General features: G+C 41.0%; 1 protein-coding gene across 1 annotated transcript in view; it reads right to left on the bottom strand.

Annotated features, from left to right (window-relative positions):
* Window positions 1-15966, bottom strand: part of WWOX (WW domain containing oxidoreductase) — a gene marked incomplete at both ends in the record, with an annotated part of 917223 nt that overhangs the window by 632384 nt on the left and 268873 nt on the right. Inside the window, 2 exons of the mRNA XM_084256789.1 lie at window positions 5939-6203; window positions 12138-12323. Of these exons, the coding sequence (XP_084112915.1) occupies window positions 5939-6203; window positions 12138-12323 (451 nt within the window). The remainder of the gene's footprint in view (window positions 1-5938; window positions 6204-12137; window positions 12324-15966) is intronic.

The raw sequence follows: 15966 nt of genomic DNA, 5'->3' as shown, positions 1-15966 counted from the left end.
TAAAAAAAAAAAGGAGGCATGCAAGGAGAGGTCCCAACCCCGCCCCCGCTCCGCCTGCCTTCAGACCTTATCACATAGGATGCAATGGTTGCACTGCTGCAGCCATCTTACAAGCATGAGGGGAGAGCCAAGGCAGTTACAAATGAGCTGCTTATATGGTAGCCAAGCATATCTGGCTAGCCTCTGGGTGGATACATTAGAAAAACAAACCTCTACTGTTCCAACTACTTTTAACGGGGCGTTAATAACTTGCAGCCCAAAACATCTAAACTGATGTGGAAAATGAGCTTTAGAGAAGCTGAATCATTTCAAAATTTTACAACTTCAAACAGGGAAATCTGAGTTTTGAACACAAGCCTAATGATTCTAAATCCTTTGCTGTTCCAACCTACCGTATCCCTTGAACTCTGAATTGAGCAAACACTGTAAACTTTAAAGCTCCAGATGGAAATGAGAGATGACTAATAAAACCAATGCTAATGATAATCCTGAAAAGTGAGAAGAATGTTTGAGGCTGTGGAAGGTGGCCTTAGAAAGAATCCAGCCCCAGAACCTTCTGTGGGGGTCTGCAGGGAAGCATAAGTGTGGCCCAACCACAGAGGGGTCCTTGGAGTGTGTAATTCTAATGTATCCAGACTGGTAAGAGCGAGGCAGCTAGAGAATTCAACGCTCACTCAGAGCCTCAAAAATATTTAGATTACAGAAGACTATGCTGAAATTTCCGCTTTAAAAATCATGCTTCCTTCACCCAACACAGAAAAAGGCCCCAGCTTTCTACTCTCTTCACCTTTTACGTGATACTTCAGTGTAGCCATAAAGACTCAATGACGGGTTCTGTCCTTGATAATATCTAGAGTATAGTCAGTGGCAGGTATTTAAAGGGATGGGGGGAGTATTTTTCTAAAATACTAATTTAAAGAACAAATCAACATCTATTATCTCCTTCATTATGTTTTAAATTTTACAACGATAAATCACCCTGCAGCGGGTTATTCAAGGGCAGAATTACCCAGCTTGGCTTTCTCGAAGGTTAGAAGAATGACATCTTGTGCTTTTTCTAGTTATAATTTATAACTCTGCAACAGAACCGGCGTTGCAGGCCCATCCATTAGCAGGGTAGCTGCACATCTGTTAAGACTCAGCACAATGACGGGCTTTGCAAGACCACAGGAAACGTAACCCAATCGTTTCAGAAGTCCTACAAATTCAAGCCATTTGGTAATGTGGAATGATTTGAAAATGCAGTTCCCTAAAACATCTGCGAAGCTCTTGCTACCCTAACACATGATATTCTTTCTACTGTTACCTGCCAACACAAATATTTGGTTGCACAAAACACCCTAAAGAGGCACGTGATGGTGCTCAGCTTCAGATTTACACACTGACCCGCAAAGGGCTGGCTGGGACCTAGGAACTGTAGCTAAGATGTTGTTTACCAGAATTGAAAGCTTGTGTGGGGAAAAAGAGTGTGTGTATATGTGTGTATGTGTGTGTATGTGTATGTGTGTCAAGGGGGGTTATTTTCATGAAGATACTTTCAAACATGTTCTAAAGGAAATATAACCAAACAACTAGACATACATGGCAGAGCTGCTGTGGTGCATCTGATAAAACAAATGGACTTGGGACTAGCTGGTGAAGGGTCCGCAGGATGTCATTTTCTGGAGCAAGTTGGATAACAACCCAGTGCTTTTAAAATGCAAAACAAGGATAATAATTCCAATATCATAAAATTGTTGTGAGGAATAATGAAGACACATATGCTGATACATACAGATCATCAAGGTGTTTGGCCTGAACTGTCAGGTTGTATCTTACTGTGGAGTACGGCAGGAATCTAAAAGGCATCACAATAGGCAACAACCAACTGTAAATGGCCCAAAACCCTTTTCTATCACTAAATAACACAATATGCCTGGCTTTGTGAATCAAGCCTCATAAAGGAATATGTACATATGAACATACTATTTATACTAACATGTAACATTCATTAATGTGAAACATGCAAAATATAATTTGAGAATAAACTTACTAACTACATAAAAGAAGAAAGCTATAAGGACAAGAAAATAAATAAGCATACACACAGTAGATATAACCTCATCTTAGAAAGTCCTTGACACACTCTAGTTACCTTTAACGCATTTCAAAAGCAGCTAGTTGATGTCTGCGTCCTTTTTAAAAGGACATTAAAAATAATCATGTTCTCTTTTTAACTACTTCTTTTTATTCTAAATGTGGGTGTGGGGGCCACGCTCCTCCCACGAGACCACAGATAAACCTATCCTTTTCTCTGGACCTCCAGGAAGAGGTGGCAGAGACATGGATCGGCCAGTAGGGGTCACTGTGTTGAGAATTAATCCCTATGAGTTTCTCATTAGTGATTATTATACTGCAGGCAGCCAAAATGGAAAAATTAATTAATTTCAAAGTGATAATGCATTTACAGCAACAATTAGAAATGTATAACTGTAAAAGGGCAACATTTAAAAGACAGATTACATTTAATAAAGTTGCACAAGAACATCCAATTGTAAAATTACTGATCTGCAACAATATTCCTTAAAGAGGCACTTAAAATAGCCTGACTCCATGAAGGGTGACCTAATTACTGTAACTAAAATCACCATAGTCACAGCAAGTCACAGCAAATAAAAAAGGGACGTTGATATTAGAATACTGCTGTTTAATACTTAAGGGAGTAGGCTGCAGTGCAGAAGCGAAGGCAGGGCTTCCAAGAGCAAGGCTGTTTGTTTCCTTGACCTTGTGCAACACTCGTGTATATTCCAGCAACACTCGTGTCAAAAGAAAACCAGTAGATGTAACCTACTGGTTACATCTACTGTGTACTCTGAAGTGAAATGCAGAAATGGGGAAGAAGCACAAATGGAACACCACCCATCAAGCCACTGGTGATGAGGACACTGTGTCTCTGCTAAGTTTCTACATGAACGCTTAGGAACCCAGCTCTTACATGTGTTGGGGTTAGATATTCAACTACATGGCTTATGTTCAAAATTATGTTTGCACTAAAATGGAAGGTGTGTACCCTTTGTCCAAGAAACCAAAACTCACTAAATGGAAGCAATGCCAGGTAATGTACAAAAGGACAGAATTGGAAGTAGACTCTTCCAGTAAGCCCAGTCTGATCTACCAGAAAAAGAAGCTGACCACAGGTCAACACAAATGCTTATTCCGCTTCTGCATGCACAGAGACTTTAATTAATATTTATTAAAGAGAGGTGACTGGCTCTGAGTTTAACAAATAAATCCATAGTTCCCATTCTAATTCTATGGGAACTCTAGTCATAAGGAACTCTGATGGCTGAGAAATATCACCAAATACATAAATATAAAAGATATTATTAAAGGGGGTTTTCCTGACAATTTCACTTAGTTACATATTTCCTAGTCTTCCTAATCTGCAAAAGTACTTTTTGTGCCATGTCAAAGATACTGTTTTCTACTTATCTGGGGACAGGGACATGGACAGTCCACTCCACAATGACTTCCCCAGGGGATGTGTAGGATGGAGACCACTAAACGAGGCTCATTCCACATGGACATCCTTCCTACTTTGCCAGTAACCCTCTCCCTGAGCCTTTGGATTTAGGGACAGAGCCTCCCACCCCCCTACCCCCCACCCCCCCACAAGCTCCAGGCTCCCAATTTTCAGATTCCTTCGGTCCTGTGGCACTTGTATCCGTGAGCAGCAATGACATTTTAGAGAATAATCTTCTCCAAAACTAATAAAACAAGACCAACAACCATCATGGTCAGAAACACTACGCAACAGACTTCACATTGGCTACATTCCACAACTGCTTTCCAATATGGCAGCCATTAGGTATGTACAGCTATCTGAGTTTAAATTTAACTGGAATCAAATTAAATTAAAAATTCAGTTCCTCAGTTGCAATAACTACTTTCTAAGGGCTCGATAGCTAAATGTTTCCTTCCAGTGCTACGTACCATACAGACAGAGTGAAATCATCACAGGAATTCTATATCTATTATCTCCACTAATGTTGAGCCTTGCACCAACCTGCACCGCCATTTTGGCTGTGAGGAAATAGCCTTGGAGAATTTAAGTGCATTGCCTGAGTTATCCCAGTTCTCAAAGGTAAGAGTCAGGGCTTCACCATGAGGATCCTGAGGTTAAGAGCTCCCTGGTGCAGTGCCCCAGGCTTTCTCATTGTCTCCACCTCCTGAAGTCTTGCAGAATTCCTTTCTTGCATCCAGGGAAGGTCTTCCCTGCCCCACCCTTTCTAGGGACATGTCCCTGCTCCCTAAATAACTTAACCAAAAACTTTTTTAGTAGCATTTCCACTTTTTCTTCAAGGCTTCTCAAGGGTTGCTGATCATTCTCCCACCCCCTTTATCCGGGGTCATAAAGACCTGTCTTTGTTCTATCTGTGGTCTGAGGCATTCTCTCAGTTCAAGCCTCACCTTGCTGCAGTCATTGAAGTGTATTCACGTATAGGTGCTGCCTGACCTCTCTGTCTGACCTCTCCTGCATGGAAACTGGGGAAGGAGAAGCTGGGGCCATATGCACTGGCTGCAAATGTGGAGGAAGGAGCCATGAGGGTCCAGCATCTGGTATGGCTAGGACAACTTCAGGTGTGGTGCTCACTAAGCAGTCTCCTTCTACCTCCCTGGACTTCCTTGGTTGTATGGAAACAATTCTGCTTCAGTCTCCAACTGAAGCAAGTTTTCCATTTGGCTTGAGTCCTGCCTATACCTAGCCCCCAAAACTATTCTGAGAGGTCCTTTATCTCTCTTCCCCTGATATGAACTATTCCATTTTTGAATCTGGTCTGGTTACTTGGCACAAATATGCACCATTTACTTGGCAGCTGGTGATTTGAATAAAAAATGCACTGACTTACTTACACCTACGCAGTTCAAAAGATTTTTGACATAGTTTTAAAGTCATCCACAAACATCAGGTTAAGAACGGAACATGGGAATAGCTGCTGAAGGTAGCAGCAGTCAGAGATTACCCGGCCCTTTGTCCAGTAAACTGGAGGAGAGTGCTTTCCCCTGTGATATCCCTAGAGGCGAAGAAATGTTAGTGAAAAGGCTGATGTCTAAGGATGCTAAGTTGCTTCCCTGGAATACTAGTTTCCACTAATAGGAAAATGTTTTCAAAGGTATGGACATTAGATAAACCACGCCAAGGAAACTATGTCAGATATATTGTGTAAAATGTGCATTCATTTCAACTATTTGCTACTAAAACACTTTCATGGAAGAAGTTTCTAGATATGGTTGTTCTATGGATGACCATCAAAGATTGAAAACTTCTTACTTACCTGTGTGAACAATTTCCAAATCTAGCCATATTCACCCAAAAAGATTTGTCTTTGGGGAAGTAAAGAATAAAATGCACTTCTAACCAACAAATACTCTCCAGGAGCAGCTTACATCCATTAAATGAATTCAGATCATCAAAACAGATTCTGAGTGGAAACAAAGGAATCATATCTACCGATAATTCCACAACCGCAAATCCATGTTTTTCACCAACTAACACAAAACACAGTTCTCAAGCACCATCCCACTAAATAATAATAATAATAAAACAATCATGTCAAGAGGGTACAAATCATTTCCATCAACACTTTCTGTCGTATTTTACTCAATATTGAAAAAACGCATCTTCTATCCAGCACTCCAAGTCACTTTTAGGATGTGACTTAAAGTCGACTGAAATACAAGCATCCTTTTCCAACGAGAAAGGTATTACCAAGACCAGATTCATCACTGCAAGAGGTGAGCCTGCTGAAAACACAACACACCTGCCAGAGTTTCTCCACAAACTTCTTCCCACATGAGCAACAGCAGGAGGCGTCTGTGGATGGCGGCGGCTCACTTACCTTTCTTTCCATGAAGTCACCGGGGGTGGCAGCTGCAGTGATGGAAGCAGTTCACTTACCATGGATTTGGTGAATGGCCTGGCCAAGGTGAAGAGCAGCGTGTAGGGCCACCAGTTGCGGTGGATGGAGGAGTACATCATGTTTCCAGGGTGCAAGGCGTTGCATGTGACCCCACGAGGCGACAGGCGGCGGTGCAGCTCATTGGAGAAGAGAATGTTGCAGAGTTTGGAGCGGTTGTACGCCAGCATGGCCCAGTACTCGTTCTTTGTTGGAGAAAGGCGGCTCATGTCCAATTTTCCAGAGGAATCGTTAATATCGGTAAATCTTTAAAGAAAAGAAATATGACATGAAGCAGCCAATCTCTGACTTCAACTTCTTATAGAGGCTTTTATTTTTATTGGAAATCTAACGAGTCATGTAGAGGTGAATGAAAACTCAAGTGTGCAAACATTGAAACAAAGTGTCCCTTAAAGATAAACAATGGTGATTTAACAACAAAAGTTGATGGGACTCAAGGACAGGCTCCACAGAGGCCCAACTGACACATGGGGAGTCTTGATCAGCTGAACTCCCCCTGCCTCAAACATATATTTTTCAAAACCTTCAACAGGAAGTTCAAGGATAATTAAATTAAATGGAAAAGCATCTTAAATAAAGAGCTGCTGCTTTCGGAATCAGAAAGATATCACATTCCTAACCTTTGACGGGGCTTTCCTGGGTTATTTTAGCCAACGCTGGAGTCCTATGAATTTTCATTTTTGAGCATCTGAGTAAATATAGATGATTCTTGCTGCCTCCCATACTCGTTGCCAGATTAAAAATTAATGAATATAAAGGGGTTATAACCTTGGTGAGTTGCCATCAATAGTCTTATATGTTTAAAAGATAAGTGTAAACAAAGCCAGAATGAGTTCTGGCAGAGTCTAGTGTTTGCAAGTGTACCCCTGGCATGGACGCACACAAATCAAAGTAAGTAGCTGATGTTTTATAATTGGGTCTGACGGAGTCGTTAAACACCAGCTGCTTGTTTCTTTCCTTCCCTTCTTTCGTTTTTAAAAATAACAACAAAGTAGAGTCTACATCCAAAAAAAAAAAAAAATGATCATAACAAAAGGAATTTTCTAGATGGTCTCATTTTTGTTAAGGACCCCTCAGAGTTTGCTTCATTAAACTAACGCTTGGCATTTGCAATGAGTAATAAGGAAGCCCAAGGAGAGTCCTCTAGCTAAGTGTTGTGGAGAACAAAAGCAAAGGATAAAACTCACATTACAGAATGATCTGGTTGTTCCTTCCTAAGAACCAGTCAGTTGAGCTGAAACTAAGAAGAGCATCCTGGGGCAGGTGAAATGCATGTTTTAATGGGAATTAAATATCTCTTCTACGGACTCCCTCAAGTGACATCCAGTTTCCAGTGTTAAAGACATTGCCGCTCTAAAGTTACCCACAAAGCCTGTGGCCAGAAACATCATCCTGGATATGGTATAAGACCTTGAAACTAATTGTTGGCTGCCTGTTTCCAAGTCCCCAAACCACAGGAAGAGCCCAGACTTCTGAACAACTTCTGAAGCAGTGGAACTTAACAGGAAATTTGATCATTTATGGGGCTTTTTACCCTGTTGTTGTCAAGATAGCCAGTGTGGGCAGGGTAGCAAATATCCACTAGGCAGACAGAGTTAGGCTTAGTGAAGACTGTCCCATTGCAGAAGAAAAACCTGCATATAGTTGTCTGAGCCTAGAGCCCAGCTGTGTTTTACATATATGCGCAGTTTAATACTGCTTAATTTCCAGGAGTAGAGTAAAACAGCCATGAAAATAAGGGGAAAAAATGTACTTTCAGGTTTTGTGATTTTGGAGGGAGGAGACACTTGACTCCGTGCAGCTGGAATCTGCAACATACCAGGTAACAGTCCACATTTGTGAGTAGCCCGAGTCAGGTGATTTATAAAAGACGTGAACACCTGATTATTTCCCTGCAGTCTTTCCCCAGCATTTACACATTGAAACACAGGATATTTTGCTTCACATTTCTTTCCTTCTATTACAGTTACACTAGCATACAGAATTAAAATATATTTATGCAGGGAAGCTCTATTATTTATGAATTTCATTTCAACATAGCAATAAAGTACTATACAAGAGTTGTTAGAAAAAGGGACTATTGAGTGGTAAACCCAATAATCCAAGATAGGAAATTTTACCCACTGAGTACAACACAGCATCAAGGACTTAGACAAAGTAACACCATTCACTTACTCTTTGATCTCCTTTCATTACCTGCTGCTTAAATTCTTTCTTGGCATATTTGTTTAGCCTGATCCAATCCAGGTGCCACTTTTTTTTTTTTGTGGGACCCTCGCCAGCGGCCGGGGAGCGAACCGGTGCTGCAGAGGCTGTGGGCAGCCTCACAGCCCAGCACTCAACCTCTGCGCCACCAGGGGAGGCCCCAGGTGCCACTTCTTCCAGGAAGTTCTCCCTAACACTTCCACTCCTGGTTGTCACAATGATTTCAGGGATGGGAGTGGGGGCGAAGGTGGAATTTGATGGAAAGAAGCCAGGCAAAGCAGAGTGAACTACACGTTTCCGTGGAAACTAAGTATGTACTCTGCAAGACCCAGTCCAGGGCATCCACCCCAGTGTTCGGAGACCCTGCCAGCCCTCCAAGATGTGTCATAAATCCAGTGGTGCCATCTTTGCCTTTTGTCTGTACATCACGCCTCTGTCCTTACCAGAGCAGACCCACACTAGATTACAAGTCATCTGTTTACGTGCTTCCAATGCTAGCGTGTGCATTCTTGGAAAGTGGACAGCACATCATGGGTTGCCTAGGTAGTGCCTGACACAGGGACTGAAGACAGAATTAGAGCACTTGTAGTGGCAGGAAGGGCACAAAGCAGGATCTTTATGATTCGAGCAGACCAGGTGAAGGAGTCCTAGAGCCCTCGGTGACTTTTCAGGCTTTTATTGGGATTTGCCAGGTACAAGGCAGGCAGGGGTGCCGGCAGCAAGTCTTCACTCTTTCTGGGCTCTCTCACGTTCTCGTGTGGACTCTTTTGTTCTCTGCTCCTTTCGCTCTGCTGTTTCACCTTGTTCTGCTCTTCCTCTGCAGTTCCTCCGGCGTCCCCCGTGATGCCCTCATAAGCCCAGTCTCAGCCCAGGTGAATCCCATCTACCTATGCCCGCACCCTGCTCCAGGTGCCCGCCATCAGGCATGCATTCAGGACCGCAGGGATCCATCATCAGTCCTAATGGGGGGAGGGCAGAAAAGCCTGATACTTTTTTTACCTTACCCTATAGCACTGAACTTTGATCATGGGCCAGGAATTCCAAGCCAAGGGTCAAGACTCCTTTACAGAAACTTGGGTTTCTATCCTTGCTTGAAAGGCACAATTTACTGATTGGCTTAGATCCTTTGGGTCAGTCATGTTATCTGCTCACGGTACTTTATAAAGTTCAGAATGAGTTGCCTGCTTTGGTGTTTAAAGACAAGGCAGAAGTATCACATGACTGGGGAACGCTGGGTCAATTAAAGTCCTATGAAGAGAGAAGCCATTCATTCCCAGTCCCTAATCCAGAAACAAGGGAGGGGAGATCCGTGATGAGGCATTAGATGGAACCAGATGCAAGATGGTGTCAAGATGGAGAAGAACAGCTGCTAAATATCAGGCCCGCCCTCTGCAATCAGTTCTCCCCTACCCGGGGCCCCCTGATTTCCTGCCCTGATGCTCTCCTGGACAGCAAACCCATTTTTAAGGTCTGATTAGCTTGTATTGACAGTCCTCCAGGAAGTGCAAAGGGTGGGCGAGCTTTCTGGTTTCTTGAGCCATAGCAGGTTTCCTGAAAAACGACCATGTTCACCTCTCAGCTCAAGAGGCAGTAAAACAACTCTTCAAAGGCCGCCTCTTCCATTTTCAAGTTGAAAAATTGACAAAGCCAAACATGAATGTCTTGATAGAATTATCCTCCCACCAGTACACAAAAATGTTAACATCTGTTCTCTGGACATTCACATTTGCAGTTTGAGGGACCTCTATCTTATATTTCTATGTATACTGCTCCTTTATCATTTTCTTTTAATTGAGGATTTGATGAGTTACCGAACTGAAATAATTAGGCTGGATTCTATGCAGACAAAAGGGGGTATGTTCAAAGGATAGGACTGAATTTGCATCAGGAGTCTCTGTGTGTAGTAACCTGGCATTCGACACAGCTGCAAGCCATTTCGAGTTTCAGTCAGTGCTTCTTCTTCATTCTATTTTAATTGTTATCTGGAAATTTTTCACAGCAAGAAAGTCAAGTCCTCATTTTAATATGGTGTATTTTAGATGTGCAGAAACTTAATTCACTGACTCAGACTCCAGATAAGTAACTAAAATACAGTGAAGACACGGGGAGGCTAATAAATATTTTGCCTTGGGGCAGTCTGGTATAATATTTTCTGCAAACTTAGGACTTTATTTTTCCCCTAACAGGGGGTCTTGACTCCAACCAAGAGATTCGCCAAGGTTTATGGAGGTAATTAGATAGCAACACTTCCGCTTTACAGCATAGTTTAGGACTCTGGGTCCATGAGCAGTAAGCAAAGGCTTTCCGGGTTCTGCCACCTAGAATTCACACTGGCCCTTGGGTGCTGTGGCATGCAGTGCAAGTGTAATCAGCAAACCAGCCAGAGGAAGTTAACGTTTTTTAAAAGTACCCTTTACTATAGGCAAAGGGCAATAAGAAAGCAGCAACCTAGTGCCCATTACCAACGGGAGTGTGCCCAATAGTGCATTTCAGGAAGCCTTTGTCCTGTCAAATAAAATGGATCAAATCCAGGAGACCAAGACCCTTCCTTCCAATCTATCTTTTAAATGAAATTAAGATTCAGCTCTCGAAGGTAGGCATGAGTTACACCACAGTGAAGGAGAGAACAAAGACGTCACATGAAATAGACTTTGAGGTACGCATTGACAAAGGGAACTGAGCAGCTGACAATTCAACATCATCTCCCATTAAACAATAGCTCATTTAAGCATGTCCCATGGTGCCTGCCCTCCACATCTGGCAAACGATTGGGGCTGGTGGATTTATTTCCGGAGCTCGCCCTCCTGGGCCTGCCCCCACACTAGCCTCCCTGCTCTTTTACAGCCCCACTCCACTTTCTTGCACCAACCTGGGGTGATCTGCAAAGATAAGGATGTTCAGATTTTGTTACCACCTAATTACTAGATGTTCTGTGTCTTTTAACACGGGGGAGGATTATTACTGGCATTTTCCTTTCATTTCAGCCATCATAAATTTAAAATGGTAGAAGTAAATCTATCTGCCGTGTGTCACTTATACCATAAGCCCCTGTGTTTGGGAGTGATAAAGGGTTCAGGCTAACCCTTGGCTGGTCTCTCTCTTCCAAGTCCCAGGGGTTACACTTTATGGAAGCATGATTAAAAAAATAAGCTTCGTTCTGGGTCACTAAAACATTTCAGGACTTAAGATAGAGAAGAAGGGGAAAAAAACAGGCCTTTGCACATTATTTTTTTTCCAGCTACTTTGCTAAGAGTAAAAGCTCTCAGCCACACCAGGAAAATCTCCCAAACAGGGATTGAATCTAGCCTCGCCCCACAGGCCCTTTGTCTTCTCTGAGTACTTCTCTTTAGACAAATAGTTGTTTATCCAATTCTAGAAACAAGTATGCTGAAAATACGATGAAATTTTCCAATGTCTTTTTAGTCAATTGAATATTCTCCTAATGGTAATAGAAAAGAAGTGCCATCTGATGTTTTAATTGAAATTTTAACCAAAAGAGGCATGGCCAGATTTCTAATATGTTCTAACTACAGTGCTTCCCTTTCCACAATTACACAGCTAATGTCTGCATTGAATTCCCTAATTTCTCATTATAAAACAATTGGATTTCATCTCGCAGTCTTTAATTGCATTGTTTCTCCTGCTAGAATAACTGCACATTCTTCTTGGTGGATGTTGAAGTTGTTGAATGGTGAATCAATAAAGGTCAGGCATTCAGATTTAATCAATTATTATTCCATCTCAAAGCAAAATCAATGAGGGGCCTGACGTAGAGATGTACAAACAATCTGCAAGACTGTAGCCAAACTGCCCCAATAATATCCCACAATCTCAAAAAAGGAAAAAAGACCTAAAAAAAAATTCAGTGAGTCAGGCTGGGTACACCCAAACTTTTCAGATGAGGATGAAACCTAATTATTTTCACAAAGACAGGTTTGTGCAAGGAAGGGGGAAGAACAGTGACTTCTGACCCACCTATGGGATTCCGAGGAGACCACCACGACGCGGGCTGGGGCTGAGCGGCAGAGCACATCCTGGAGGAGCTGGACAAGGTAGAAATGCCCCAGGTGATTCACCTGGAAGGTGGTCTCCAGGCCATCTTTGGTGAGGCTCCAGGGCAGAGCAAAAGCCGCTGCGTTGCACACAAGCACGTGAAGAGACCTGGAAAATAAAACATCCAATGTTGAATGGACATAAATCCTCTAAAACCAAGGGCTGCCCTGTCTGCCTCAGGAATAACCAGTTCCTCACTATTCTCTAGATTCTGGGAGACCTAAGAATGTCGTACCAAGAACCATTCAAATGGGGGAGAGCTTGGGTTATGAGTGGGCAAATGCCTGGGTGAGACAACAAGGCCCTGGGAAGGTGGACTTTCAGTGCTAAAACCTGAATAGTAGGGGGCAAACTGAGAAGAGTTGGCCACTGGTTGGAACCCAGGTTCTACCACCTAATTAAATCTGTGCTTCTTACTTCATCTAATTCTCAACTATTCCACCAGGTGAAATCCAAATAATCCTAAAAGTAGACAAAAGACATAAAGGAGAAATTATGCTGTATAAGGGCCAACACAGGAGCCAGCACTTAGTAGGTGCTAAGTAAACACATCAAGGGAGAAATGTTCTGTCTCAAGAGCCAAGCACATATTGCCAGCATGTGTTCCTCTTGGAGATCAGATTAAATCCACAGTTCAGAAATGAGCTTGGGGGCAGGTAAGCAGAAGTCTTATTTTTCCGCATCTTTGTATATATTAAATTTGTTTCACAATAGATTTTTTAAATAAAAGTAAGCCTTTTATGTGAATCAAAATTCTCAATCTTCGCAAAGAAATTATGCTTTTGGGAAATCATCCTAGGGTACTAATAAGAATTGCATAAAGAAAATATATTCAAGGCTATCCACAGTGTTTGTAATTGCAACATAAAAGCAACAAATTAGAGATAAACTAAGTATACAATTGGGAAATCATTAAATGAATGTGAATATATGCATAGGATAGAATACTATGCAGTCATTAAGATGATAAACATACAAATATTTCCACCCTGTAAAACATTCATGTTAAACAGCAAAATGGGTAATACTGAACACTCATACACACACAATAAATATTAACAGAAGTTGTCTCTAGCGCTGGGTAAAACTGAATATATCGAACCACCTTTCTGAGTTTACCTTATTTTCTTCATTTTTAAAATAAATACCAGGGCCTCCCTGGTGGCGCAAGGGGTTAAAATGCAGCCTCTGCAGCTGTCTGTTGTCTCTGCAGCACAAGTTCAATCCCTGGCCAGCCAGGGAGCAATCCACATGGCGCGGCAGACCTCTCCTGACTCGCCCACTGCTCCCCTCAGCATTGTACTGGTCTATCTGACCCCTCTGTTCCCTGCTCTGTCTCTGGTGAATCCTCTCATCCCTCCCCCCCACACTTCTGGCCTGTACCCAGCTCTTGTATACATAAATAAATAAATATTTAAAAATAAATAGATAAATTAATTAATTAAATTAAATAAATACCACATAGGATCTTTATAGTAAGGAAAATTCAATTATTTAAATGCTTCATAAAAGTATTTCAGGAATTTAGCATACACATCAAACAGGAAAAAGCCACAGATTCAGGTTTTATGGGATCACTGGATTAAGAATTTAAAGATATACATTTTGGGGCCTCCCTGGTGGCACAAGGGGTTAAGTCACAGCACTATGAAGCTATCCACAGCCACTGCAGCACAGCAGGAGTTCGAGCCCCAGCTAGCACAACAGACCTCCCCTGTCTGGCCCACTGCTCCCCTCAGCAGTGTATTTCAGTCAATCTGCCTGTTCTGCTTCCCACTCTGTCTCTGGTGAATCTTCTCACTCCCCACACCACTGGCCTGCATCCCAGCTCTTGTATGCATAAATAAATATTTAAAAAATAAATAAAAATAAAGATATGTATTTTGTCCCAGTTTCAGACAAATCACCAAGATCTTTGAGCTCCTGATTGCTGTCATAAAATAAGGAACTAGAAATTGATGGTATACAGTTTCCACACATAGCTCAGATTCCATGACAACAGGCTATAGGTAATATTTTCTATGCAATATAGGAAATGAAATATTTCTAACATTTTCACTAAAAAAAATTCAGTTTTCTTTTCATAGAGCTATCACATTCTGCAAAAATCTGATTTTGTTCCCGTCCTCATGGAAGTCTATAGCCCAAGAGTTGGGAGGTTTTAAATAGCAAACATTGGTATGCAATAAAAGGAAGTATAAAGAAAATTCTATCTAAAAATAAAATAATCTGTTACCTAAAGAAAGAAAAAAATATAAACAATAAGAAAAATGTGCAATGTTATAAGAGACCCATATCTTTACTATATAGTTTTTTTTAAATCAATAAGAGAAACAGCCTAACAGAAATATTGACAGTGAAATTTTAAAAATTTATAAAACTGGATTACAAAACAACCAGTACAAGATTTAACACATTGAATCCCACTAGTAACAAAATTAAAATAAGACATTTCCTACCTATTAAATTAATAGATTTATTTTATTATCCCATATAAATTTAGTAAGAATATATATTCCCACACACAGGATATTAAGTCTAAAATATATATCATTAGAATTAGATTCATATCATTTCACACACTAATTCTGTTTTTAAGTAGTGGGGTACATAGGGGGGTTGAGCAGAAGTAGCAATTCACACCACTAAGGAGAAATGTTTCATTATATGCTTAGAATGGCCAGTGCATGCTAATAATAAAAAAGCAGACTGAATTTTAGGTTTGTTATTGGCTTAGTATTCTCTGTAAACAATGTTCTCACATTTTATCTGTATGCAGGTAGACAACTCCCACAGCCACCCCCTGCTCCTTTGGTATGCCCTTCTTCTGGGGTGGGATGTCCATCAGGAACTTGTATATGTGACCTTCTTGGGAAAAACAGTCTTTGTAAATACAATTAAATTTAGGATCTTGAGCTGAACTAGTCCTGGATAAAAAGGGGCTAAATCCAATGATGTAAGCTTACAGAAAGACACAAGACACACATAAGTGATATGAAGGAAGAGATCAGAGGGATGAGTGGAATGATTCTCCCTCAGAACTTCCAGAAGGAAGCAACCCTACTGACACTTGATTTCAGACTTTTGGCCTCCAGAACTGCAAGTCCAAATTTCTGTTGTTTTAAGCCATCAATTGTGTGGTTGCTTGTTACAGCAGCCATAGAAAACTAACACAGTTTCCAAGATTCTTTCCTAAGAATATACTCAAAGTTTATAATATGGGTAAGTCATAACTATAAATAAATGAGCTACAAATAAAAAATGTATATAGAAGCCACTTAATCCAAAATAGTAGGATGGATAAATAAGCAGGGGTTAAGTCAGAGGTTACCAGATTTCTCAATTTAATAAACAAAGTGGGAATTATATGTACATGATTCATATCTCTTCCCTACCAAAATAGATTTCTATATTTAGAGTTCACAAGACAGAAAATTAAAAAAAACTTGCTAATTCTGGGGTATAGGACATCATTAGATTGTTTATATATCTTTTTTAATTTTTGGTATTTTCTAAATTTTCTACAGTAAACATGAGTCAATTCCTTAAAGGATATACTGATATAAAATTGCAATACCATACAATCAATCATTTGAAGTACACAGATTTGTTGGTTTTTTAATCTATTCAGCATTGTACCACCACCACCATTCTAATTTTACAACATCCTCCAAAAGAAGCCCCATATCTATATCCCATATAACTGTGTTCTGTCCTATAGATTTTCCTATTCTGGACATTTCATATGAAG

The sequence above is a fragment of the Talpa europaea genome, assembly GCF_964194135.1.
Source record: "Talpa europaea genome assembly, chromosome: 16".
Classification (NCBI taxonomy): Eukaryota; Metazoa; Chordata; class Mammalia; order Eulipotyphla; family Talpidae; genus Talpa; species Talpa europaea.
This window is presented reverse-complemented; position numbering and strand designations above follow the sequence as displayed.